This window comes from Danio rerio, chromosome 3 (genome assembly GCF_052040795.2).
Source record: "Danio rerio strain M-AB ecotype USA chromosome 3, GRCz13ab, whole genome shotgun sequence".
NCBI classification, from domain to species: Eukaryota; Metazoa; Chordata; class Actinopteri; order Cypriniformes; family Danionidae; genus Danio; species Danio rerio.
The window spans coordinates 56,212,555-56,238,744 of NC_141023.1; the positions used below are offsets into that span (position 1 = coordinate 56,212,555).

The following is a 26,190-nucleotide window of genomic DNA, read 5'->3' on the forward strand; positions in this document are numbered from 1 at the left end:
CGCGCGGGCTTTGAAAGAAAATGGCGGAGCCTCTGAATCAAGAAGGCTACGAGACGTGAGTGTTTTATTATGATTACATTTTATGTTTACCGGTGACATTTGATTGTATCCTTGCGCAAACGTTGTCCTTTAATAGAAAAGAAGTCTCCCCAGTTTTAAAATAATGTTGATGTTGTCAAACTGCTAACGTTAAACTTGACTATACTAGGAACTAAAACATGTTCTTAGATGTTTTGTCTATCAAAGCAAGCTGTTTACTTTGTTGCATGTGCTGCATTTTAAATGACCGTCTACTCTCTCTCACAGATGTGATGCCAGCAACATCAATACTATGGTAAATCTTTTTATGCTTTGTTATTTATGTACGTTAACTGTTGCCATTTAACGTTAAAGCTTTGGAGTCAGTGTCAAAAATCGTTTTGAAATAATTAACGTTACATCTATTCAGCAAATGAGCATATTATAATAACACATGTTCTATTCTATATTTATGTACGTTATATTCATAATAATTTATATACATATGATTTCTGACGGAATGTGTGACACCGATGAGAAGATTAATAATGCTCAAAATTGAGCTTCTCATCACAGAAATAAATATATTTTTAAGTATATTAAAACAGAAAACAATTATTTTAAATTGTATTAATGTTTTAAAGATTATTTTATTTTTTATCAAACAAATACAGCCTTGGTGATCATAAGAAACATCTTCCACACCCCAAACAGTTGAACAATATTTTGTAGTTTTAGAAACTTGTAACTAATGGTCACAACATTTTTCCACGTCTTTATAAACATGTTAGGTTGCCTTTAATGTCACCAAAAAACATAAACAACCCCTGCCTAAGTGTATAAAGCTTGCTGTTTTGTGTTTACATTTACTTACATTGTATTATTTGCAGACACACGTCTAAAGTGGCTAACAAATGAGAATAATAGATGTAAACAAAAGTGAAAGTATGTAATTGATATGAAAATTTCTTGTATAAAACTATATAAATAAATGTATTTAATATAAAAAATTGATTTATTTTTAGAAGGTCAGATCATGTTTTTGTTTTTATTAATTGGGAAAGAATAGTAATTAGAAAATCGAATGTTAATGCTAGAAATTTTTTCTTTAAATTTTCTTTTCTTGAAGAAAACATCCTCAATTTCTGTGAATATCTGAATTTAATATTTCTAAAACATATAAGAAATTTATATATATATATATATATATATATATATATATATATATATATATATATATATATATATATATATATATATATATATATATTAGGGATGTAACGGTATTGTACCGTCATACCGCAATATAAATTTTTTTCGATATTACCAAAGTCGCATGACTCGGTAAAACTATAGGTCTTCTGAGAAAATTTGCTCAGGCGAATGAAGCGAACGGGAGGTAGCGAAAACTACAATTCCCATCAGCCCAGGGGTGGCCATCATCCCTTGCGGTCTGTTGTCGCTACAGATACAGTAATGCGGAAATGGAGTGTGCTGCTAGAAGCGGGCATCAAAAAGAGCTGGAAATGGTCGACCTGAAGCGGGTGTTGTCGCCGCACGCGTACTGAATAGCGGTGTTGTCGCGCACGTTCTGATCAGCTGTGTTGTGGCGCGCATACTGAATAGCTGTGTTGTTGCGGTGTTCTGGACAGCTGCGTTGTACTGTAAAGCGGGGAGGGGGGGTCGAGCGCGCATACTCAAGAGCGGTGTGGTCGCGCGCCTACTGAAGGGCGGATTGATTGATGCAGACATGAGACCTCTCTCACTCATGGCTTGTCCTCTCAAGTGGGGGAAAGACAATGCACAACGTTACCCACTGCTGTCAACCTGGGCCAAGTCATATCTCTATGTCACAGAAACCTCAGTCCCAAATGAGAGGGGTTTTTTCTGTTGCAGGGGACATTTTAAATGCCCAGAGATACCAGCTTTTACCAGATTATATTTATATGATAATTTTCCTTTAAAGCCATCTCTATCTAAGTGAGTGAGTGATTAAATGTTGAATGTGATGAGTTTTCAACAATACTAAATTGAAACTTAATTTTTTTACATGGTTTAATATTTTTTTTGTTATTAAAATTGAAGTTCCTGTTTCAAAGCTTACAGATAGATGGCTAATTTGTATGTCATTGACACTTTTGGCACTTTTTTGGAGTATTTTCATAAGTTTTGTTTTTTCCTGTAAATGATTTAATAAATACCGTACCGTGACATTCATACCGAAGTATTACCGTACCGTGAAATTCTGATACCGTTACATCCCTAGCGGATATAAAACCAACTTTACCTAAATAATTTTATCTAGTCCATGACACTGCAATGCAAGTTTATTCTGTAGCACATTTTATACACAATGCTAATTCAAAGTACTTTACATAAAGAATGAAAAACTATCAGAAAAATCATCACAACAATAAAAACAAGGACATTTTATATTTTAAATTAATTTAGTCACCTAAGAACAGAACTGAAATTGATTATACAAAAAATAAAGTGGGGCTAGTTTGGACGTAGCACAGTGCTCATTTAGCAAATCCACAGATAAACAATATGCTAATTGTGGCCGTTAATGTAAAGTTAACATTATGCCAAGTGGACACAAATGAAACAATGCACTTTGGCGTATTATTTTGCAGTGCACTAACGTATGCAACATGCTAAACAAGCATACGTTAACTACATGAGTAATTTTAACCACTAATACAGCAGATTCATGGACATCGGTAATCTGCATTTTTGCCGCAACTAATTTATAAATGATTCTGCATTATCTTTGAAGAGAATCGATTTTTTAATGTGATTAATACACCATACTTACTCAAATTCAACATTGAACCGTAGCCACGCACCTAACTTCTGCGTCTGTCTGTGACTGTGTGACAGGCTGCGTGTACGTGAGGAGTAGGTGGATCAAACCACTATGAGGAAGCGGGGGGTGAACTCTTTCTAAATGCATTTTAAATAATAAATGCGGGTTTTTTTCTACTTAGACAATTATTTTAGGTATACACACATATATTTTTCAAAATAGAGAGTGCGTTTATATATATATATTTATATATTTTATTTGGTGAGGAGGACAATGAACATGTTCCCCCCGGGATTTACGCCCGCAAATCAAAATCAAATCAAAATCAAATCAAAAGTATCAGCGCTTGAATAAATGGCCTTAGCAGAAGCCATCGTGCATATCAAAAACAGGCAAAGCAATAGATTAATATTATTCAACATATCATAGAGATTTAAAGAAAAATATTATATGTAACCCCATTTGTAATCTTTAACATTTTCAAAAGTAACTGTAATTTAATTACATATTTTTCTTAGTAACTGTAACTAATTACTGTTACTTTTATTTTGTAATTAAATTACGTAACGGCGTTACATGTAACTAGTTACTCCCCAACACTGCCGTTAGCATTGTCATCGATCATGCATCAATCTAATTCTAAATACTTAATAACTTTGAATACTTTTGACTAAATTTAGTAAAGGAGCAAAGATAAATAATGTCTACTTTAATAGTGGAAAGGTTGTGATTGTATTCAATCTGAGCACAAACGCGATAATGAGAGGTCTTGCAGTTCATTTGAAAAAAAGCCTATTTAAGAGCTTGCATGTCTGTTTTAGCGATTTGCATGTATGAATGCGCTCTCGTGTTAAAATAAAGCACTCGTCGCCACATTTCCAGAAATGAGTTATTGCGCAATACATCCATTCCCGCGCCGCCATTCATCCTGTGTTTAGAGGAGTGACAGGTCAGAGGCAAGTCGACTCAATCGGTCTTTGTCAGTCACGTGCGTTTGTTGTGTGTGACGTCACACCGGCGCCATTTTTGTGGTATCGCTTTGCTTAAAAACATTGAAAGTGTAAACTTTCAATGTTGTTTTGGAGTTTAGTTGTTTATTTGAGGATATTATGGATATAAGGATTTTGGAAGCACAGCTTTTTAATTTCCTGACATTCCTCTTACTTTTTTTCTCCACACACATGCAAACATTCACCTCACACCCTCATGCTACACTTTAAATGTCAAAAAAAGACAGCTTTGCATGCCATGTATTGCTACATTGCTCTTGCAGTTTTTGTGTGTGCACCATATTAAATAAACCCAATATTTCATTATTTTCTATTATTATTATTATTATTTTTAAATTATTTTATTAGTTTTTTTATTATTTTATTTACTTTATTGTGTTTAATCTACAACATTATTCTTTTATTTTATTGAGCATTTTATTTTATGATTTTCTGTGCACATCTTTTGCACTGCAATATCACTCCTTGCATTTTTTTTTGTCCTTTTGTTTTTATTCTTTTTATTTTTTTGTTTTTGTGTCTTCAACCCTCTGCGTGTTTATACATTAAAAAATTAAAAATAATAATAATATTACTTTTTGTTTTTGTGCTGCAACATTGTGCTGTTTTGTACTATCACTTATTTATTCATTTTGTGTATATGTGTTTTGTTCTACAACATTTGTACAGTTTTGTCAGAAATATTTTCTTTTCAAGTCAAATGACTGCAAATGACAAAAAATAAATAAAAAATCTAAGGGACAAAATGTTTCTTAAATAAATAATCAATAAGAAATTAATGTAGCTGTAGACAAAGAAGCACAATTAATGAAACGCCAGAGGTTGTTGTGAAACTCACACCACAAAACTGACAGATATTGACTGAAATAATAGATAATCAATTCATTTGAACTATTCCGCCACAACACATTTGACAGTTTTGTCATTGAATTCTCGGGTGGTCTCAAGTCTACACTAAAAATATTCCTACTGCCTTACATGGTTCAGTTGAGTCAAATGAACTTTTCTAGTCATCTCAACTTGCATCAATCAAATAGATTACAAATATTAAGTTAAACTTGGTACAACTTTAAAAATGTTATTATATTAAAAGATGTTAAAGCAACATCAAAATATTTGTTGTCTTGACTTTTTGTCATTACATTTTTTGCAGTGCAGCTAAAACTTTTTTTTTTCTATTCTTTAGCGGATAAATAGCTTTTTTGAATTGCCTGAAAAACCACCTCTTGCAAGTCTGAAGTGTGTGTTTGTGTTTGTGTGTGTGTGTGTGTGTGTGTGTGTGTGTGTGTGTGTGTGTGTGTGTGTGTGTGTGTGTGTGTGTGTGTGTGTGTGTGTGTGTGTTTGTGTGAGAGTGGCAGTTTTTGCTAATTAAACATTTCCAATGGACATATTTTCAATTCATAATGTCAGTTTGTGCAACTGTAGGGTAATAGAAATGGAGCGACTAGAGACCTGCACTAAAAGTCTTTAGTCTTGATGGTAAAGTAAACTAAGAGTTCATTAAGTTAGAATTAGATAGAAGTCTAATTGAATAGATTATTAATGGATTTTCATCGTTTGAAGATGTGATGAGATTTTTCATGGATTTGTTTGTGGTTTCTATTGAAGCTTGTTTCTGCCTCGGAAAGATAGCAATTCTCTGAATTATTCGACTTTAACAATTCTAAACAAGAAATCTGAATCGCAATATAATTCTTAAAGGTCAGACTCCAGGATCTGTAGGTTTACTGTATTAGCGCTGGGCAGATTAATTACATGCAAAATATAAGTCTGACATTATATATGTGTGTGTATTATATATATTTGTTTTGTATATGTGATACACACATACATAGAAACTAAACTACACAAAACTATTTTGTTACATATATATGTTAAATCTAAATATAAATCAACATTTTCTTTAAACAAACAAAATTCAATACTTTTGAAACAGAGAATTAAGCAGATGAACACAACACACAGCACATACAGTATTGTACAAAACACATTTTTATTGATGTTGTACAATGTTGTTCACCCTCCTCCTTCACATACAGTATGTCTCTACTCCTCTACTTTGTTCTTTGTCTTCCTCGTTCATACTGTTACTTTTTCTTGGCCGCCTTCTCCTTCTCCTTTTCTTCACCACCTCCTCCTCCTCCTTTTCAATGTCATTCATTTGCTCTTTCTCCTCAATGTGATTCTCCACCTCCTCACTTTCCTTTCCTTCTATCTCCTCCACTTCTTCCACCTTGCAGTTTTTTCTTGGCCGCCGCCTCCTCTTTCTCTTCACCTCCTCCTCCTCCTTTTCAATGTCATTCATTTGCTCTTTCTCCTCAATGTGATTCTCTACGTCCTCACTTTCCTTTCCTTCTATCTCCTCCACTTCTTCCAACATGCAGTTTTTTCTTGGCCGCCTCCTCCTTCTCTTTTTCTTCACCTCCTCCTCCTCCTCCTTTTCAATGTCATTCATTTGCTCTTTCTCCTCAATGTGATTCTCTACGTCCTCACTTTCCTTTCCTTCCATCTCCTCCACTTCTTCCAACATGCAGTTTTTTCTTGGCCGCCTCCTCCTTCTCTTTTTCTTCACCTCCTCCTCCTTTTCAATGTCATTCATTTGCTCTTTCTCCTCAATGTGATTCTCCACTTCCTCACTTTCCTTTCCTTCCGTCTCCTCCTCTTCTACCTTGCAGTTTTTCCTTGGCCGCCTTCTCCTTCTCCTTTTCTTCAGCTTCTCCTCCTCCTCCTCTTCCTCCTCCTCCTTTCCAATGTATTTTATTTCCTCCTCATTTTTCTCCTCCTCAGCTTTCATCTTGTCCTCCTCCTCCTCCTTTATTTGCTCAAACAGAAACTTTGCCGCAGATAGCCTTCTGGCGATAATTTTCCTTCTCCAGAACTCCTTCTCTGACAGTCGGGTGCTGGTATCTTTCCTTTTCTTTTTCTCCACCACCACCTTCTCCTCTTTCATCACCTCCTCCTCCTTCTCCAACACCTCTTCCTTCTGCATCATCTCTTTCTCTTCTTCCTTTTTCTCCACCACCTTCTCCTCTTCCATTTTCCTTCTCCAGAACTCCTCCTCTGACAGTCGGGTTCTGGTATCTTTCTTTCTTTTCTTTTTCTCCACCACCACCTTCTCCTCTTTCATCACCTCCTCCTCCTTCTCCACCTCTTCCTTCCTCATTATCTCTTTCTCTTCTTCCTTTTTCTCCACCACCTTCTCCTCCTCTGTTAGTTGGGTGCTGGTATCTTTCTTTATTTTTTTATTTGTCTCCACCATCTCCACCACCACCACCATCACCACCACCTTCTTCTTTTTCATCATCTGCTCCTTCTTCTCCACCACAATCTCATTCTGCATTATCTCCTTCTCTTCCTTTTTCTCCACCACCTTCTCCTCCCCACTTTTCTCCTCCTCCTCCTCATTTGTCTTTTCTTGCTTTGTGTTATCTTTCTCTTTGTCCACCACCTCCTCCTCTTCCATCACCTCCTCTTTCTTCTCCACCACTTCCTCCTGCATTATCTCCTTCACTTCTTCCTCTTCCACAATCATCTTTTCGTAGATCTCATGTTCAGAATCTGTTAAGACAAATGATTGCAGTTTGCACATAGTACAAAGTCATTTTCAAGGAGACGTTAAACTCCAGATAAAGGGGAGTAAAAATACAGTTTATTAATGAGATTATACACTAGAAAATATTGAGATGCAAAAACCATCATTTACCATCAGATGAGGAAAGTGTGAACGGCTCATTACGAGGACAGAAGCAGAACCATCGTAGAGCAGCTCTGATGAAAGAAGCAACCTTGCTCTTCTTTCTCTTCTTTCTCTTTTCTTTCACTTTCTCCTTCTCATCTGTTAAAAGAGAAATGATTGCACATCTTTACACACTTGTTGAGAAAAATTTAAAACGAACATTCACCAAAAACAAAAACCCCAATATATAACCATTTTAAAAAGTTATTGTAGCTAAACCAAGGTTACCACAAGTTTGCCATGGATTTGCTACACTTTTGTATTTTATTATTATTTATTGTATTGACTATAATATTTTATTATTTTCATGTTATATAAAACTGCCTACACAAATGATCAATGCACCAAACGATATAAAAACTACATGTTCAGTGCACTTTTTTAAAATAGAAAACTGAATACTGGGGTATATTGCACAGCTAGAGTTTTTCAGCCAACATTAAATTTCGGATTAAAGGTTTCTGTGATTATTTAACATTTTATAAACATCGTGATGTAAATAAATTACAATCAGTTAAATTAACCTAAGCATTCGTTTAGTTGTTCAAGCATAAAACGAGACGATAGTCTATTGTATGGAACCGCTAGCACCGTCAGTACCAGCAGGCTAGCGCAGAAACTCTTAAAATTTAAAATACTGAGCTAAAATAAATTTTCATGTTTATTTTAAATGTAATTTAATGCAGTGATTCTTGTCCGGTCTGAGACCCACTTTATATCAAATATATATTAGTCAGTGAAGATCACATATTTTTAAAGAAAACAGATCTTAAATGTGGTGATTTTGTAATGGAAAGACAGTTAAACGAAAGCCATCGGGCTGTCGGCTGAAAATGAAAAGTCTGTGTGCATATCTCATTTTACTAAAGGATTTTAGACTAAAGTTGTATCAGAAAAGCTGAAAATGAAATACATTATCATTTTACCCAAAATGTTGCATTAAGATGCACGTGAATGCAATGCTAGCCAGCAGTTTAACCAGCTGTCTATTATCCTGTACAAACATTATTTTTAATAGTAAGTATATTATTATGTCAGGAAAACACTGGATATTGGATAGCACAATGTAAATAAGACTCACTATTAGTGCCATTTCTTGGCCTTTCTTTGAGCTGCTTCACTTTTCTTTGGCTCTGGGAGATCTTGCAGGCTTTGGGAACTTCGTCTTCCTCCATTTTAGCAGCTGATGTTGTGGGGAGATCAGAAATCTGTTCAACCATCATATAATTCGGTACAGGGTTTCAGTCTTTCACCTGTAACCACTCAAAAACTTGGGGTTTGCTAGCTGGAATAGGATGAGGATTTCGGTCTTGCACCGTGAATCACTCAAACGAAAGATGTTCAATGGCTGAGACGGTCTCAAAACTCTCGGAACGCAAGTTTTTTAACACTTAACAGCCAAAAACACACCTGTACTACTCCACTTCAACAAACTCACAAGATATTCTCCGATGATGCAGGGCTTCAAGTACACTTTTGGAATGCGTTCTATTCTCAGAACATGTCACTATGGTAACAAGACATAAGACTAAGAAATGTTTTCTTTTAAACTCAAATGACTGCAAATGTGCAAATGACATAAAATAAATGAAAAAATAGCTAAATAAATTGATCTAAGGGACAAAAGCTGTCTTAAATAGATAATCAGTTAGAAATTGCTGTAACTGTAGACAAAGAAGCACAACAAATGAAACCTGAGAGTTTTTTGTGAAACTCAAACAACAAAACTGACATATATTGACTGAAATAATATCTAATAAATGAATTTAAAGTATTCCGCTTCAATGTGATCCATCCAGCTAGACATGCCGCAAATATACATGCCATTTCCATAAGAAATAAATAATATAGTCATTAGTGTAGGAGTGCAACATCAACTCGCAGAAAAACAAAAATCAAAACTAAATGTAAATAATTACCTTTGAACAGAAAATATAGTTTAACAAATGAAAATCAAGAAAATAATTCAGAATCAGGCCGTAAGAGGCAGAACAAATGTGTGCAAAAGCGCAGGCAACATATATTCAAAATGTGAATCAAAAATAGTTGAGTTGGTAACACTGAGTGATCAAAAAATGAAATACAAAATAACTTCATTTGCTAAAGTATAGCCAGAATGATTTTTTAATCTGCAGATAATGCTAAACATGCTAAACTTTTAGGAATAGTGTATTATTGTTATAATTGATCATTTTTATATCCCTTTACATAATCTTCCATTTACAATCAAATTATTTACATAAGAAAGTGTGAGTGGACAACATAAAGTTTATAAATAGGCATGAAACTTAAGGGTTTATAACAGAAGCGCATTAGAATAAGAGTTATACTCAATCAATTTGGACCAAATCCAAACAATATATATTTTTGCATTTTTTGTGTTGTTTTCTTCATAATAAATATACTTTTAACAATGTTAAACTTGTAATTAAAAAAGAGGCTTGTTGAAAAAAATCTACACAACTATTCAATTCAATTCAGCTTTATTTGTATAACGCTTTTACAATGTAGATTGTGTCAAAGCAGCTTCACATAAATGGTCATAGTAACTGGATAAGATGCAAACTAGAGTTTTCTAGTTTTGACACATTAAAATATGTGGTAAAGAAATAACTACATGTGTTCCTTTTTCAATTTCATTGGTCTAACCAGGCCATTAACCGAAAACCATTAGTGTTTAGACATGTATGATCTAAAATCTCATTCATAATGGTCTTAAAATTACCTTAAAATGTCTTAAATTTGACTTGATGAAACCTGCAGAAACGCTGAAATAATGAGGGCTTTTGTTATGGTGCAGACAGAGAAAGGTAACTTTTTACTACAATAAAATCACATTAAATACATTTCCTTATTGAAATCATTATTAATTTTAAATGAATTCAAATCAAAAGAGCTAGTCAAAGCTGTTAAGTATTGCCAAAGTATTGCAGAATACATAAACAATGAGTACAATCTTAAAGTGATTTTGTAATACATATATAGAATATATACCTACACACACTTAGTTTTAATAAGTACGCAAATAAGAAAAACTGATATGATTATTAAAAGATAATGGAAAAAAATATTAAGAATAATAAATAAAAATACAATACACAATGGTTTATTTATTCAGATGGTTTGTAGTAATACCATCCATATATATATATGTGTGTGTCTGTGTGTGTGTGTGTGTGTGTGTGTGTGTGTGTGTGTGTGTGTGTGTGTGTGTGTGTGTGTGTGTGTGTGTGTGTGTGTGTGTGTGTGTGTGTGTGTGTGTGTGTGTGTGTGTGTGTGTGTGTGTATTGTGTTTTTTGCATCATATAAGTATTTTGACTTTAATAATGGGAATAAAATAAACTTTAAACAAACCTTAGATGGAAATAATGAAAAAAGCAAAATGATAATTAGAGGGAAAAACATAAATCCAAAATTATTTAGTCACATAATACAGTATATATTCACTGGCCACTTTATTAGGTACACCTTAATTCGCCTTCCGAACTGCCTTAATTCTTCGCGGCATAGATTCAACAAGGTACTGGAAATATTCCTTAGAGATTTTGGTCCATATTGACATGATAGAATCACTAAGTTGCTGCAGATTTGTCAGCTGCACATCCATGATGTGAATCTCCCTTTCCATCATATCCCAAAGGTCCACTATTGGAGGCCATTTGAGTACAGTAAACTCATTGTCATGTTCAGGAAACCAGTCTGAGGCATTGACATAATGCTCAATTGGTACTAGTTGGTTCAAATTGGCACAATAGAATAAAAACAGTTATACTAGGAATTAGTATTCAGATACTTTTTTTTCTATGTGAATATATTTGAAAATCGATTAGATTCCTGTGATTTAGTTGTTCAGAATTTTTTGTTTGTTTGTTTAGAAAAACTTCTCAAGCACACATTATATGATTTGCCATTTTAAAGACGTTTCTAATGTTACAAAAGATTTTATTTTAAATGAATGCTGCTGAAATTGATTTTTGTGTACAGAGTGTTAAAAGTAAAATGTATGAACTGCATAAAATTTTAGATTTGATCATATATTAACAAAATAAATCTAATGTATGTATTAATTGGTTTTTAAAGGTTCAAAGGTTTTAAATTATGAATAATAAATGTAGCAGGACATTAAATATATATATATATATATATATATATATATATATATATATATATATATATATATATATATATATATAAAAGAGAGAGAGAGAGAGAATAAAAATAAGTGTGTCCTTCTAGCGGCCCAATACATTAATGCTTGTCACAAAAAGAGAGAGCAGACCAAAAAAACATCAGTGATGCGCCGGCAGAAACACACACACACCTAGGTGATTATAAATTAATCATTGTAAATATACTGATTATTATTGTTTTTATTACTGTTTTATCCTAAAATGTTGATTGTTAAATGTAGTTTATTCTGATCTATGTTTGTATTGATTTTTATGAAAAATATGATATGTTGAATAATAATATAATATATTGAATATTAATGTGATATATTAAATAATATGCTGTATTGTTAATATTTTATTTAATTATTATATATAAATATCATCTTTTTTTACTACTACTATTTTTTACTATTTAATTTTTATATGTATGTTACTTTTTATGTAAACTTTATAACTGCTTTGGCAATACATTTGTAACATTTGTCATGCCAATAAAGCAATTATTGAATTGAATTGATTAGAATAAACTTTTAAACTTTTAGATATTTTTTTAAATATTAAAGACTACCAAATAGAATAGAAATTGGATTGTTGATTGTAAAAAAAAGAACTTTTTACAGTTTCTAAGAATGAATATGAATAAAATACTGTTTACCTGTCATCACTTTTCACCTTCAGCTTACAAACCTGTTTGAGTTTGTTTCTTTTGTTGAACTCACAACAGGATAATTTGAATATGGAGAAAAGCAGCAGCCATTAACTTCCATAGTATTTTGTATTACTACTATGGAGGTCAATGGCTGTATTTTTCCAACATTCTATGTATCTTCTTGTTTTGTGCTCAACAGAAGAAATATGTTCATAAAATCTTGTGTAAATGGTTAGTAAATTTTTTATTTTTGCGTGAACTGTCCCTTTAACTGTTTTAATTTCATGTGTATGATCTAGGCCTCAGAAGGCTCTCATGGAGTCAAACGCCCTCATGATAGCAACCACGTCTCTGGTCCTCCTCAGAAGTCTCCCTGCACTTCTCCTGCTCCAGCAGCAATGCAGCGTTTAGAAGACGACGAGCAGCCCGAGAACAAGGTTGAAGAGGAAAGTGTAAGTGTTCCTGCTGCCGAACAAAACCCTCGTTCTCGGCGGAAGTCCTTGAGGAGATCATCCAGAGGCCGGCGCTCTCTACCGGCCTTCAGCAGCTCCTCTCAGCGTGAGTCCTGCATCACAGAGCCTTTTACAGGACGTTCTGCTGGAGTCATTTCTGATTGTTGATGTTCTCTTTTAGCTCTGTGTGAAACCATCAGTCTGTCTTTACCTGATGATGAGAGACTGGAGATGCTCATGAAAGCTGCGATGCAGGTCTTTACAATGCAGTTTTTGTATTACTTTTTGGTCCTTGATGAGTTTGACTTTTTACCTTTTCGTCTTTGCGGATTGTTTTCTAGAGGACGGTGCAGAGGGTCAAAAGCAGTCTGTACACCATCCCTGGTGTTGATACAGAGACTCTTCAGACTCAAGGTAAGTAAAGTCAGGGTTTTTAAGTGTTCTGTCTGGATCAATGGTAATGAAAGTATGATCAGTCCTCAGTGTTACATTTTCATGACTTTTTTTGGTAGGAAATTCATTAAAAAATAACAGCTTTTTAAAAAACATTTAAGAGACAACTTCAAAGTTATTATTGTGTATCTGGATTTGGCTTTAATAGGTACACTGAGTGAAATGTCCATTTGTTAGTTTTTTAAACTACTGATAATGTGTTTTAAAATTTTCAATCAAGAGTTATCATTTAGATCATTTATTTATGAAAATAGATCAATATAAAATATTCACTTTTCAGAGCTTAAAACCATTTTATTTATTATTGTTGTTCTTTATTGGGATGGCAGAGTGTTTAGACAGGAAGTAGCATGGAGCCAGATCAGTTTCAAAACTAATACATTTACAAAGAAGTTTTACACATCCACAACACAATTCACTTTTACAAAATCCAATTTGTAAGTTCAAAACACAATTTGTAAATCCACAAGTCCAATTTGTAAATTTAAAACAATTAAAAATTACACAAATCCCATTATTAAGTTCAAAACACAATTCAAAAATACACAAATTTAATTGTTAAGTTCAAAACACATTTTGTGAATGCACGAATCCCAATTCGTAAATTCAAAGCATGATTCAAATACCATTCGTAAGTTCAAAACACTATTCGTAAATATACAAATCCCATTCATAAATTCAAAACACGATTTAAAAATACACAAATTCCATTTTTAAGTTCAAAACACGATTTAAAAATTCACAAATTCCATTTGTAAATTCAAAACACAATTTGTAAATACACATTCCATTCATAAGTTTAAAACACGATTCAAAAATACACAAATTCCACTCTTAAGTTCAAAACACAATTTGTAAATGCACAAATCCTATGTATAAATTTATACATGACTGAAATACTATTCACAAGTTCAAAACACAATTCGTAAATATACAAATTCCATTCATAAGTTCAAAACACAATTCAAAAATACACAAATTTCTTTCGTAATTTCAAAACACAATTTGTAAATACACAAATTCCATTCATAAGTTCATACACAAACAAATCGCTCCCTCCGTCAGTATGAGAAGTGAAAGCAGGTGTGGAGGTGTGTTTCAGGACATGATTAGAACTAATTTAACAGGGTGGGTGGATAGTACATTTCCATACACACAAACACAAGCTTTTTGTCAGGAATGCCTGTGCGATCACTTATCCATCAATGTAGAAAAGTGATGTAAAATTATACGTTTCGTAATTAAAAAAAAAAGATACTGCACACTGACCTCCGGGAAAACTCCCGATCATAGATATATGTATATATGTGTGATTCTCTGGCTCTGGATTGCCACAGTTCTCCATTGCAGATTGGTCCCGCATTCATTTCAAAGGAGCGATACCCTGTACTAAATTGACGGCTCTATTGACGCATTCCTTCTAATAGACAACAACAGGGAAGGCGACATCTAATGTATATATCTATGGCGTTCGGTCATTAACTGTCGAGTGCATTTTAATATCTGAGAGTGTGTTCTAAGTCTACTGATTGCACTAACTGTACTGCGTGCAGTGCTGCCATCACATGGCGTTCACTTGTATTGCTTTATCAATTTACTAATTCTAAACCAAACCTTCTCAGAAGCAGCATTTTAAAAACTCCCTTGCGGGCCGGATAAAAGTGTTCAGCGGGTCGCTTATGGCCCACGGGCTGTAGTTTGCCCACCTCTGCTTTAGGAACATGATCTGTTACCACACTGCAAATCTGATATTGGCCACATTTATAACAATGTAAACAGCCATGCAAAAAAATCAGATATGAGAAAAAAATCAGATTTGAGTACTAAGCCTTGCAGTGGGAACATAGCCTAACACTCACCATTGCTGCATTTATTTCATTAAGAAATAGCTCTTCTATATTCATGTTATGAAATGTGTTTTCAGTCTCATTTCTTCAGTCTTCAGTGTCACATAATTCTACATAAATCATTCTATAATGCTGATTTAAGAAACATTTATTACAATTAGGCATTGTGAAAGCAGTTCTTTCGATTTAACGTTATCTTTGATGAATAGAAGTTAATTTATTGACAAAAAGCCATGTTTCCAGTTTCAATTAAGCCCTTATCTATTAGGATTAGTGAGCTAAATAACATTCACAATGGAAATCAGCAGGATTTACAACAAAAGTAATGAATAATCACATCCTATGCTATTGTGTATTAGGGCTGAACAATATATTGTTTGAGCATCAATATCACAGTGTGTGTCTGCAATAGTCACATCGCAGGATTAGATTATTTATTAAAGATGAAAAGATAAAGATATTATATTTTTTTTATTTATACAATTGTGACCGTGTTAGTTTACATTTGGTTCATTTTCTGTATTTGAATACTGTTAGACTTCCTAGAAAACCATAAAGCGCCACATTTTTTATTATATTTATTATAATTTATGCAGATACACTGCATAAAACACTCTGATCTTTCCCAGCCAATTTAAATGAATGAAATGTTTCCAAATAGAGCTGTTCAAATCATCTAGTGAAATTATATTAATTTTACAAAATATGTCATGGCAAAACAAAACATTGCAATGTCAGAAGTTTTCCGATATCGTGCAGCCTTATTATGTATACACTTAGGCTGTGTTTTCTTTACGTATTATTAACATGTGTATAGCATCTCTTCTGACCGATATCACTGATCAAAATCAATGCCATTCACTTTCAGTTGAATCTTTGCATGAAGAATGGGACAGTCTGGCAAAAGATATAAGCAGAGAAGCCCAGAACTCCCTTCAACCTGCTGAAAGGTAAAGTTCAGTTTGTTTATATGTTAGTTTACATTAATCTCTACTTCAATCCTGAAACACATTCAAATCCTCTTTTTATTTGCAGCGATCCCATTGTTAACATGACCACCGCACGCATTCAGGAGGACATTAGCAGGTAACTTTTTTTTATCATCTGGCAAGACTTCACAATAACACGGCTGAGTGATGTAAAAAATAAAGTATGTACTTCAAATTTGAACTGAATAGCATTTAATTTTAGTGCAAATAAACAACAGTATAGCACATGTTTAGCTTTGTTTGCATGCAGATTAAACCAGTGTGAAGTTAATTCATTTTCATCAATGATTATTTGTGATATTTTTTCTTATTGAAAGTACTTGAATTTCAGACATATGGATATAAAGTCTGGAAAGTGCTTAAAAACCAACATTGGTTTTTGAAAGTGCTTCAATTCAAATGTAAAAATTGTGAATTTATTGTTCTTAAATTAAACATTGCAGAAGAACTATGACAAAAAAATGCACATTTGATCAATATTTTAGAAACCACAATTGAATAATTTCAGTATATAGTTAAACATAAGTACTTTGATCATGACTGTTTAAATCTGTCTACATTTTTAAAATGATGCATTCAAAACATCATCATCATTACTGTGACATTTTAATGTAAATATTAAGTGTAAGTGAAATGTTTAGTACAGTAAGGGCTTTCATATTTGCTGGCGGTGGGAATTACAACAGTTCTTGATTTGAAATTAATGGTGCTTTTAAAAAGACAGTGGGAACCCTGTGAGTCATACCACCCAGCCTTACATCACCGTAGGAATGTAGTTTATTTCATGACCTAATTTTATCATGTTCATCAATGGATATTAAAGTGCATTGTAAAAGGTTATATTTTGGTTTTGGGAGTCTCGAACAAAAGGCTGATATGAATGCAAGATAAAAAGTAAAATAACACTTTTATTGTCTTATAATATGCATTTAATTTGATCTAATTAACCCAATGAGTCCCATATAATCTGCTCACTGAGGAGCACCCTCCTCTTTGTTTTATTATTATTATTAAATTTTATTACTATTTCCTTTGTTTAGCAAGGAGATCACATTGAGACAGTACTGTCTCTTCTTCCAGTGAGATCTGGGGCCTCATGTACGAAGACTTGTGTTGAATTAATGCTAAAACATTGCGTGCGGACAAAGCTGTAAATGTGCATACGCAGTAAAAAATTCAGATATATGGAAACACTTCGCACGCGGAAGCCCAAGCTTTTTCCATCTGTACATCCGTATTAACTTGAAATTGAGCGCTCAAGTGCAAAACCTCTCCTTGCCTTCTCCCCCTAATAAATATGGTAATGACTTCACTTTGGGAAAACCAAACAACAAAGCAATGGCAAAAGCGAGCAAGAAGAGAAACTTCACAGACTGTGACCGGAAAAAAAAACAGTGTTATTTGCAAGTTTGTCTTAATTTGTTGTAATAACAAAAAAAAAAAAAAAAAAAAAAGAGTAAGAGAGTTTAGCTGATGCGGTTAACGTAGTGGGGTCTGAACATCGCACTGTGAGTGAATTAAAAAATAAATGGTCCGATGTAAAGGTGCAGGTTAAGAGTAGAATAGCGGCGCACCGTTGTAGTGTGGACTGAAAAGGGGATGCTGAACTAACACCCTTTGAGGAGAGAGTTGCCTCAATTGTGGGCGACACTTTACTGTCTGGAGTAGTATCCGTGTCTGTGCGAGACAGATGTATTAACTTTGTTACGGCGGTATAGCAGCACCCCTCTGCTCTTGTCAAGGCAGCGCCACCGCCATTTCAGCTGCCCAATTATCCGCTTTACATCTGGCCAACACTGCCATTGCCATAGACTAAAGGTTGTAAACGTGTGTGTGTGTGTGTGTGTGTGTATACACACACTCACACACAGTTAAAGGCAGAATTATCAGCCTCCATATCAAATTTCCTCAAAGTAAAGAAGGTCAAGGTGCTCCAGGATTGGCCAGCCCAGTCACAAGATTTGAGCATTATTGAACATGTCTGGGGTAATAGAGAGAAGGCATTTAAGATAAATCTAAAGAATCTCAATGGGGAGTTCTCAACTCTGGGAGTTCTGCAAGAACGCTTTCTATGTCATTGCAGATGACTTTATTCGTAAGTTATCTGAGTCATTGCAGAGATGTATGGATGCAGTCCTCCAAGATCAAGGGAGTCATGCACAATATTAATTCTTTTCCCACTGCACCATGACTTTATATTCTATACTGTATTATTTCTGTTAAGTGACTAGACTTTTGTCTGAGCAAAGTCAGACCTTACTGTCCTAATTAAATAATTAAAAAATCACAGCATGATCATATTTTATTTTGGTAAATAAGCGTAATCTAGAGGCCTTTTCCTTTCATGTCAGCCACTTCTGATACCAAATGATCAACTAGAAGTCACGTGATTGTTTGTTGTTCCCTAAAACTTGGATAGTCGACAAGACTTTTGTCAGATAGTGTAAGTGTGAGCCCAATGCAGGAACATATTGATAAAGCACTGCAGTTTTAGACTAGCATATACATAATCAAAACTTCAAGTAATGCGACAACCATTCAGTAATAATAATTTCTGCGCATCTGCAAAAGTTTAACTATTACCATTATTATTACTACTATTAACTTTGTGGCATCAGCACAAACTTGTCAGAGGTTTGCTCGGGTTGGCATGGCTCAAGCCAAAGGTGGCAGTATGATGCAATCCCATCTGCCAGAATTCACTACAAAGCAATTCCATGTAAATGTCAACTTGCCATGAAAAACTAAAGTTTTTACTAAAATAGCGAATCCCTTTCTAGGTTTTTTTTGTGTAGGCTTGTATTTTACACTACTGTCAAAATACTCAAAAATGTCTCTGTCAATGTTTTTAAACAATTGTATTTCATTTACCTAAGTCACATAAGTGGCAATTTCACATCCGTCACATCCATAATGAAGCTTTTTCCTCATAAATTCAAAAATATTAAATAAAAGCAATCATTTTTGTTCTGTAGTAAGCCAACTCTAATCCTTTTGATTAGCATTATTTCTTTTGGGTATTTTAATATTTAAAACTCAGCTGGATCTTTTCATTCACTTACCGCTGAGTTACACACTGCACGACAGGTCATTTTTAATAGTTCTTTAATAGCCATCGTGTGTTTCTGAAGGTTACAGGCTGAATGCTCGTCATGGGAGGCACTACTGGACAAACACCGGTCCAAAGCTGATGAACTGAACAAGTGAGCACAACTGCACAAGCACACGAGCACATGAATAGATGCAGAAGGACTTTGATCATTGTGTTGTTGGATTGTGTTAGCTGTGGTTCTCTGTCCTGTTGCAGATGTGTGGAGCGGGGTGAAGACACGGGTGTGCCACTGAACCCATCATGCTTTGCCAAGTCTTCACAGAGTCAACTCATTCTGAACAAACCTGACTACAAGACTGTGCTCACAAGACAGCAGAAACTACTCCAAAACATGGAGCTAGTGGTGAGATTGTGACGCACAACTATTCTTCCCAGAGAACCAGATATAGATTTTGAACGCAGTCATATAATCTATTCATATAAAGCTGATGAAGGTGCATAGAATGCCTCGAAAAACAATGTTTGATTGTTCCCTCATATCAACATAGAAGATTCATTCAATCATTTTCTTTTTGGCTTAGTCCCTTTATTAAACTGGGGTCGCCACAGCAGTTTGAACCGCCAACTTCCAGCCGCAACCCATCATTTGGAAACACTGATAAACTATCATTCACACACATACACTACGGACAATTTAGCCTACCCAATTCACCTGTACCGCATGTCTTTGGACTTGTGGGGGAAACCAGAGCACCTGGAGGAAACCCATGCAAATGTGGGGAGAACATGCAAACTCCACACAGAAATGCCAACTGACCCAGCCGAGGCTCGAACCAGCGACCTTCTTGCTGCGAGAGCGCTACCCACTGCAACACCATTACATAGAAGATATGTGGCATATATGTTCTCCATAAACCTTTTCATACATTCATTTACAACCTTAGTATTTGCCCCTATTATGAAATGCTCTGTTTTGACCTTATTTGGAAGGGTCTTGGGTATTAATTATAAGCTCTGCTCTGATTTTCTGTTATTATCCAAACTAGATCCTGGAGGGCCAGTGTCCTGCATATTTTAGCTACAACTTTAATCAACACACCTCCTTGGATGTTTTTAGTATACCTAGAAAGAGCTTGATTAGCTGGTTCAGGTGTGTTTAATTGTGGTTGGAACTTAAATATGCAGGACACCGGCCCTCCAGGACCGAGTTTAGACTCCGCTGCACTAGATCTTGTCATTCACCAGTTAGAAAACTTTATTGTACTTTATAATACTACAATTCCCAACAAAAAAGCTGTATTATATCTTGCACTTTTTCAGTTGTGTAGCTAGCAAAACTTGTCATAATGTGCAATATTTCATGCATGCAAGGATCACTGGTCTCACTCTCTCGTGTGTTTTGTCCTAAAGCAACTACTGTATGCTTAGTGGTTGGCCAGCGGCGTGCAGGTATTACACTTATTACTAGGCCCATCCGGAATCTGCGCACGCAGAATTCCGCAGATTTTCAGCAGATTTCCGCAGATTTTTAGCCCATCATTAATTCTGTTTATTTACTTGAGTAAATGTGTGAACATCTATATTTATTCAGTTTTTAAATTAATTTCAGTAATATTATTGACTAATGTGAAAATGTTCATCTGATTTATGTACATTGCAGTTTGTACAGTAATATTTTATGTCTTTTACTAGATTTATTATATGACAAACTTGCTTTATTTACCAAACAAAGTTAATCTAATTGAATTTGCATTTTAAACATTAAATAAAAGTTTAAAATGTATTATTTTTTATTTCATATATTAAGGTTTTAGTTATGATACTCCCAAAATAATTCTGCAGAAATCCGCTGTCTTTTACCAAAATTCTCAGCAGAAATAGCAAAAATGTCCGCAGATTCCGTCTGGCCCTACTTATTACTAAGCCATGCTTGCATGCTATTTCAGACCGAAAATGCAAAGTAGCACAGTAAACAGCGTCACGTGCTGTTATTATAACATATAAAAGCAACTTTGCCTTCGTGAAGCAGGCTAGGCTGAATATTGCTTACTGATGCTTTGTTGCTAAACTAAATATAAATCTACATTATCGATGTTGTAAAAGGTCCCTTATGAAACTGAAATTAGTTGCATCGACCTTGCGTCTAAAGATTTCAGTGGCTGAACAACACTTCTGTGCATTTAACCCATTCATACCACAACACAATCTACGTCAGCTTTGCCTGACTAAAATAATTTTAAAACACAACATCACCGGTCTAACAGAGCCATGGTTTCGTCCTTCCTCCAGCATGCAAAAGTAACTCAAATATAGATTCAGGATTAAAAAAGATATAATTTAGCTTATTTTTACCGCTGTCACTCTCTCGTGTACGTGCACAAACAGCGGTTATGTCTGTGGGAACAGGGAGTTATCAGCCCGACAAATTTTAATTGGATAAAAAATGTTTTAGTCTTATGCCTTACCCAGAATATAATAATACATATAAACATGTTTAGATTATTTACTTTATTCATTACTATTGGGATGTGAAGAGACTTTCAACCAGCACAACACAAATGTTTCTGAAGACAATCACCTACTGCATCTTTAAATATTGCTAGGTAGAAATAAACGGTTCTTCGTTGATTGAAGTTTCTCAATTATTTAAAATCTAATGAACAAAAAACACACAAACCCAAACTGTTTTTTATTTTGTTTGTTTTTATAACTTAATTTAAAGGGTAATTTGAACTTCTAATAGGTTTCATCATAGTCGGTGCTTTTGGACTAAATAGTTTTGTAAAAACTGATTGACAACCTTAATAATGTCAGCTTACACATCATTAAATCAACAGTTATAAAATTATCATAGGCAAAAGATGTTGTACAAAATTGATTTTAAAAATCTGAACATATCTTTGTCAAATAATTCAGTGTTTTTGTATTGTTACACAGTGATGAATCATTCTCTCCTCAAATATTTACGACTCTAATGCAGAATAAAAATATGCAATAAGTAATCTGAGCTGTGTTTAAAGGGAAGGTTCAACCAAAAATGACAACTCTGTATTCATTTACTCATCCTTTACTTGTTCCTTACATCTTTGTTTTTTCTTCTGCTGTATACAAAAGATGCTGAAGAATACTTAAGAATGTTGAAAACCTGCAACCACTGACTTTCATAGTAGGAAAAACAAATACTGTGGAGGTAAATGGTTACAGGTTTTCAGCATTCTTTAGTATATCTTCTTTTTTGTACAACATTAAAAAAAGTCAAAATAGTTTTGGAGCAAGTAAATGAGGGCAATTAAATTGTTTAAGTGAAGTATCCCTTGTAACGTGGTGTCATAAATAGGTAGAGAGATACTTTTTTGTTTGTTTAAAGAGCTGCTGTGATGTGATGTTGTGTTGCTTCACAGATGGACTCTCAGTGTTGTATAATGAGGGATCTGCTGTCTTTTCATGAGAAATCTCAGCTGCTGCTGAAGGAGACCAGCGCCAGACTAGGTGAGGATATGTGAATCTATAGTGTGGGAAATAGACATAAAATATGGGGTCAGTAAGGTGAATACAGCCAGTTCAAAAAAACATCTGCATATTAGAATCAGGATTTCCACAAGTCATGGGGTTTATGGAATTTTAACAGGTTTATTCCAGACATTGAATGCCAGGGAATTTGATATTTATATATTGTAATTTATAAAACATACATTTTTATTCAAGTTATGGAATATCAAGGATTTTTGTTTGTCACTTTAAATTTATTTTACATTTATCAAAACAAATTTTTTTCTATATCTTTTTTTATATTGCGCTGTTTATAATCGTTATAGGCCAGGGATCAACTTGTTCCTGGCGGTTGTCCTGCAGATTTTAGCTCCAACCCTAATCAAACACACCTGAACAAGCTAATCAAGGCCTTAAGCTGCGGTCACACTGGGCTTTTCTTCCCATAGACTTCCATTCATACGCACACAAATGCGTCAGACTGGAAACACGGGGTCATGTGTCAAGTTTCGCAGGTTGCTGCAGTGCAAAGTTCAAGCTTGGTTAACTCTGACCTGCGAAATCACATCACTTGACTGCGTGAGACCAATCAAGGATCAAAACATGACATCTCTTAACAGAAATTTAAAACATTGAGCAATCGCTTGCTTTTTTAAATGTCTAGTAAGATTGTTTAATCCCGCCCCTTTTCGCAGCACCGTACGACAGAATTTCGCACACACAAACTAGTGTGACTGCAGCTTTACTCTGTATATTTATAACACCCAGGCAGGTTTGTTGAGGCAAGTTGGAGCTAAACCCTGCTGGGCACCGGACCTCCAGGAACCAGATTGGTGACCCCTGTTATAGGCTATTTCTCAGCTTTGATTTATTCCTTCGTTTTATTCCACTTTAATCAAAAAGCAATCATTCCAAATGGTTTCTGTTAACTAACACTTACATGCAATGTTTATTTAAAAAAATTATAATTACATGTTATCATTATTATTATTATTATTAAAAAGCTTTGGGTTTAAAATGTACCAAAAAAGGTATGTTACCAAACTCTTAAACATGTACTTGTGGAATGTCCTATTTTTTTATGTTATCAGACAATGGTTTTAACCTGGAGAGACTTTTTATTTTATTTTATTTTATTACAACTTTTTTTCTTGTTTTTTAAACATCTTAACACAATGGCTAACAAGTTCCGACCTACAAACATTTGCACAACAATTTGACAATAAAAAATACCATATACAAACATTTCTTGTCGGCTTAGTCCCTTTATTAATCGTGGGTCGCCACAGCGGAATGAACCGCCAACTTATCCAGCAAGTTTTTATGCAGCGGATGCCCTTCCGGCCGCAACATAATAAATACAATAAATCAATAATAATAATAAAAAAAGAGGAAAATATTTGTAAAAATAGAAAAATGAATACAGACTTTTAGTTTGAATCTAAAGTAGTCTGACCCTCTTCAATTCAAATTTCTTGTATAATTTATTTCTTTAAAATAATCTGTGAAAGGTTTCCAGATTTTATGTTTTTAGTGTTCTTTCTTTTTTTTTGGGAGAATCTGATTTTCTCCAGTTACCTGGAGAGACTTTAAATGAAATATTTTTAAATGTGAATCCTTCCAAAAATGAGCAATGTTTATCAAAAGTAAACCGTAAATGGTTTCGGATTTTTTTCTTGTTAATTATTATTATTTATGTATTTTATTGTATATATTATTTATTTCTGTCGATGACTGTTTATTGTAAATATTTTTATAATGATAGAAAGGTATATTTATAAAGTGTGGTAAACTTAATCTGTTTTTTGCCGATATGCTGATATGGCACTAAACTCAAAACTCTATTTCTCTCTTTCTCACTCTCTTAAAATGTCCAATTCAAAGGCTGGGTTTTAAAATAGATGACAGAAACTAAAATTGTTGCTTTTCTAAAACTAGCAGCAAGCTATCAAATAAGAATAAAATATCCAGATTTTGAAAGAAGATTTGTCTAAAATCTGAGTAAATATTATTTAGGGCTGCACAATATATCGATTCAGCATCGATATTGCAATGTGTGTGTCTGCAATAGCCACATCGCAGGATTTGCAATGTTGAGTTGGGATTATTGTTGATTATCACAACAGTTGGGAATACATTGTAAAGTTTAGCCATAGCAGTGTGAAACTTTGTCATGTGCTTGTGTTTTAAAGGCATTTCAATAGAGTTTAAAGCATTTGGCCACAAAAATTGTAAATGTACCACTACAAATAATTGTAAATGTACCACTACACTTCCTAATCTGTAATCGCCTCACTGAATATCACACTAACTGAACAAAAAAAAAAAAAAAAAACTACTAATACTTCCCTTCTTCGACTTTACAGACCTGAAACTTGCTTATAGCACTTATTCATTGTTGCTCTTGGTTGTGTAAATTGCTTCCTTGTCCTCATTTGTAAGTCGCTTTGGATAAAAGCGTCTGCTAAATGACTAAATGTAAAATGTAAAAAAAGTACATTTGCATGTTTACTGAAGAATAATATTACAGAATTAATACGATGAAGAATATAGTTTCTGTTAGGGTTATGCAATTAATCGAAAATTCAGTTTTGATTTCAATTTTGGCTTCTAATGATTATGTATTTTATCTTGTGTATTATTTATTGCTGACTTTTACTTGTTAAAATATTTTTATGATTAAAGAAAAGTGAAATTTATAAAATGTGGTAAACTTGGTGTGTTTTTGTGTTTTTGCCATGACCTAGCCAGAGAAGCTGAAATTGCAATAAACTCAAAAGTCTCTGAATACAAGGCAAACCCATGAAATACAGTTATTTCATTAGACACTGGACTTTTTTTCTCTCTTGCAGCTTCCAGCGCAGGATTCAAGGATCTTCCTTCATCTCCAATCAGACAGCTGGTGAAAGCACACATATCTAGTGTTTCCTCCTAGTTCACAGTGCTGTAAATTTCTCTCAGAATACTCAAATATAAAGAGCTCAGGGGTCTGACGTCACCCATTTTGGCTGTGCATTATCAACTTGTTCAATGTTACCAGTAACAAAATGTCATTCTTCTATAAACCAGGATAAAAAAAACCCTGATCTTTCTGACTGATGAATTGTCCGTAGCATCTGCTTTGAGTTAGTGGCAGGAAACAACAATGTATACAGATTACACAATAATGAACACTAGATGGCAGACTAGTTGTTCACCTAAAGCTCTTTTTTTACCTGTATGTTTTTAAAGACAGTTGTGTAGTGCTCTCTTGTACTTTTTAAAAAAATCTCTGAATTCCACATTAAATGCCTTTGTTTCCTTTAAACAAAACAAAACCGTTTCTCCCTTTTTAAAAAAAAAAAAAAAAAGGTTTGATTGCATTTCAAGTTTTTAAACAGTCCCATATGTCTAAATGGACTCATCCATCCCTGGATTTTATTTCCTCCGCCTGAATGCAGAAGCGGAATAAAGAGTTTGTGATGCTATCATGTTTCCAAGGCAAACACAGCCTATGTTTATACGCTTTAAAGAA

General features: G+C 34.1%; 2 protein-coding genes across 4 annotated transcripts; one reads left to right on the top strand and one right to left on the bottom strand.

The window, feature by feature from the left end:
* On the top strand, positions 1 to 25,988 carry dsn1 (DSN1 component of MIS12 kinetochore complex). The gene is made up of 11 exons (NM_001386492.1): positions 1 to 55; positions 307 to 334; positions 12,694 to 12,952; positions 13,028 to 13,101; positions 13,188 to 13,260; positions 16,015 to 16,096; positions 16,182 to 16,232; positions 19,267 to 19,338; positions 19,443 to 19,590; positions 22,589 to 22,676; positions 25,529 to 25,988. Exons 1-11 carry the CDS (start codon positions 21 to 23, stop codon positions 25,609 to 25,611), a joined length of 993 nt encoding a protein of 330 aa, NP_001373421.1. The 5' UTR covers positions 1 to 20; the 3' UTR covers positions 25,612 to 25,988.
* Positions 5,807 to 10,801, bottom strand: LOC137489850 (uncharacterized). 3 transcript variants are annotated; one of them, XM_087245218.1, is made up of 4 exons: positions 8,655 to 10,801; positions 7,541 to 7,672; positions 6,410 to 7,395; positions 5,807 to 6,265 (listed from the first exon to the last, which is right to left on the bottom strand). In XM_087245218.1, exons 1-4 carry the CDS (start codon positions 8,794 to 8,796, stop codon positions 5,867 to 5,869), a joined length of 1,659 nt encoding a protein of 552 aa, XP_087101344.1. In that variant the 5' UTR covers positions 8,797 to 10,801; the 3' UTR covers positions 5,807 to 5,866. The 3 variants fall into 3 exon arrangements, with proteins under 3 accessions (XP_087101344.1, XP_087101343.1, XP_087101345.1); XM_087245217.1 differs by having other exon boundaries at positions 5,807 to 7,395; XM_087245219.1 differs by having other exon boundaries at positions 5,807 to 7,395; positions 7,541 to 8,567; positions 8,655 to 9,011.
* Positions 25,989 to 26,190: the final 202 nt, after the last annotated feature.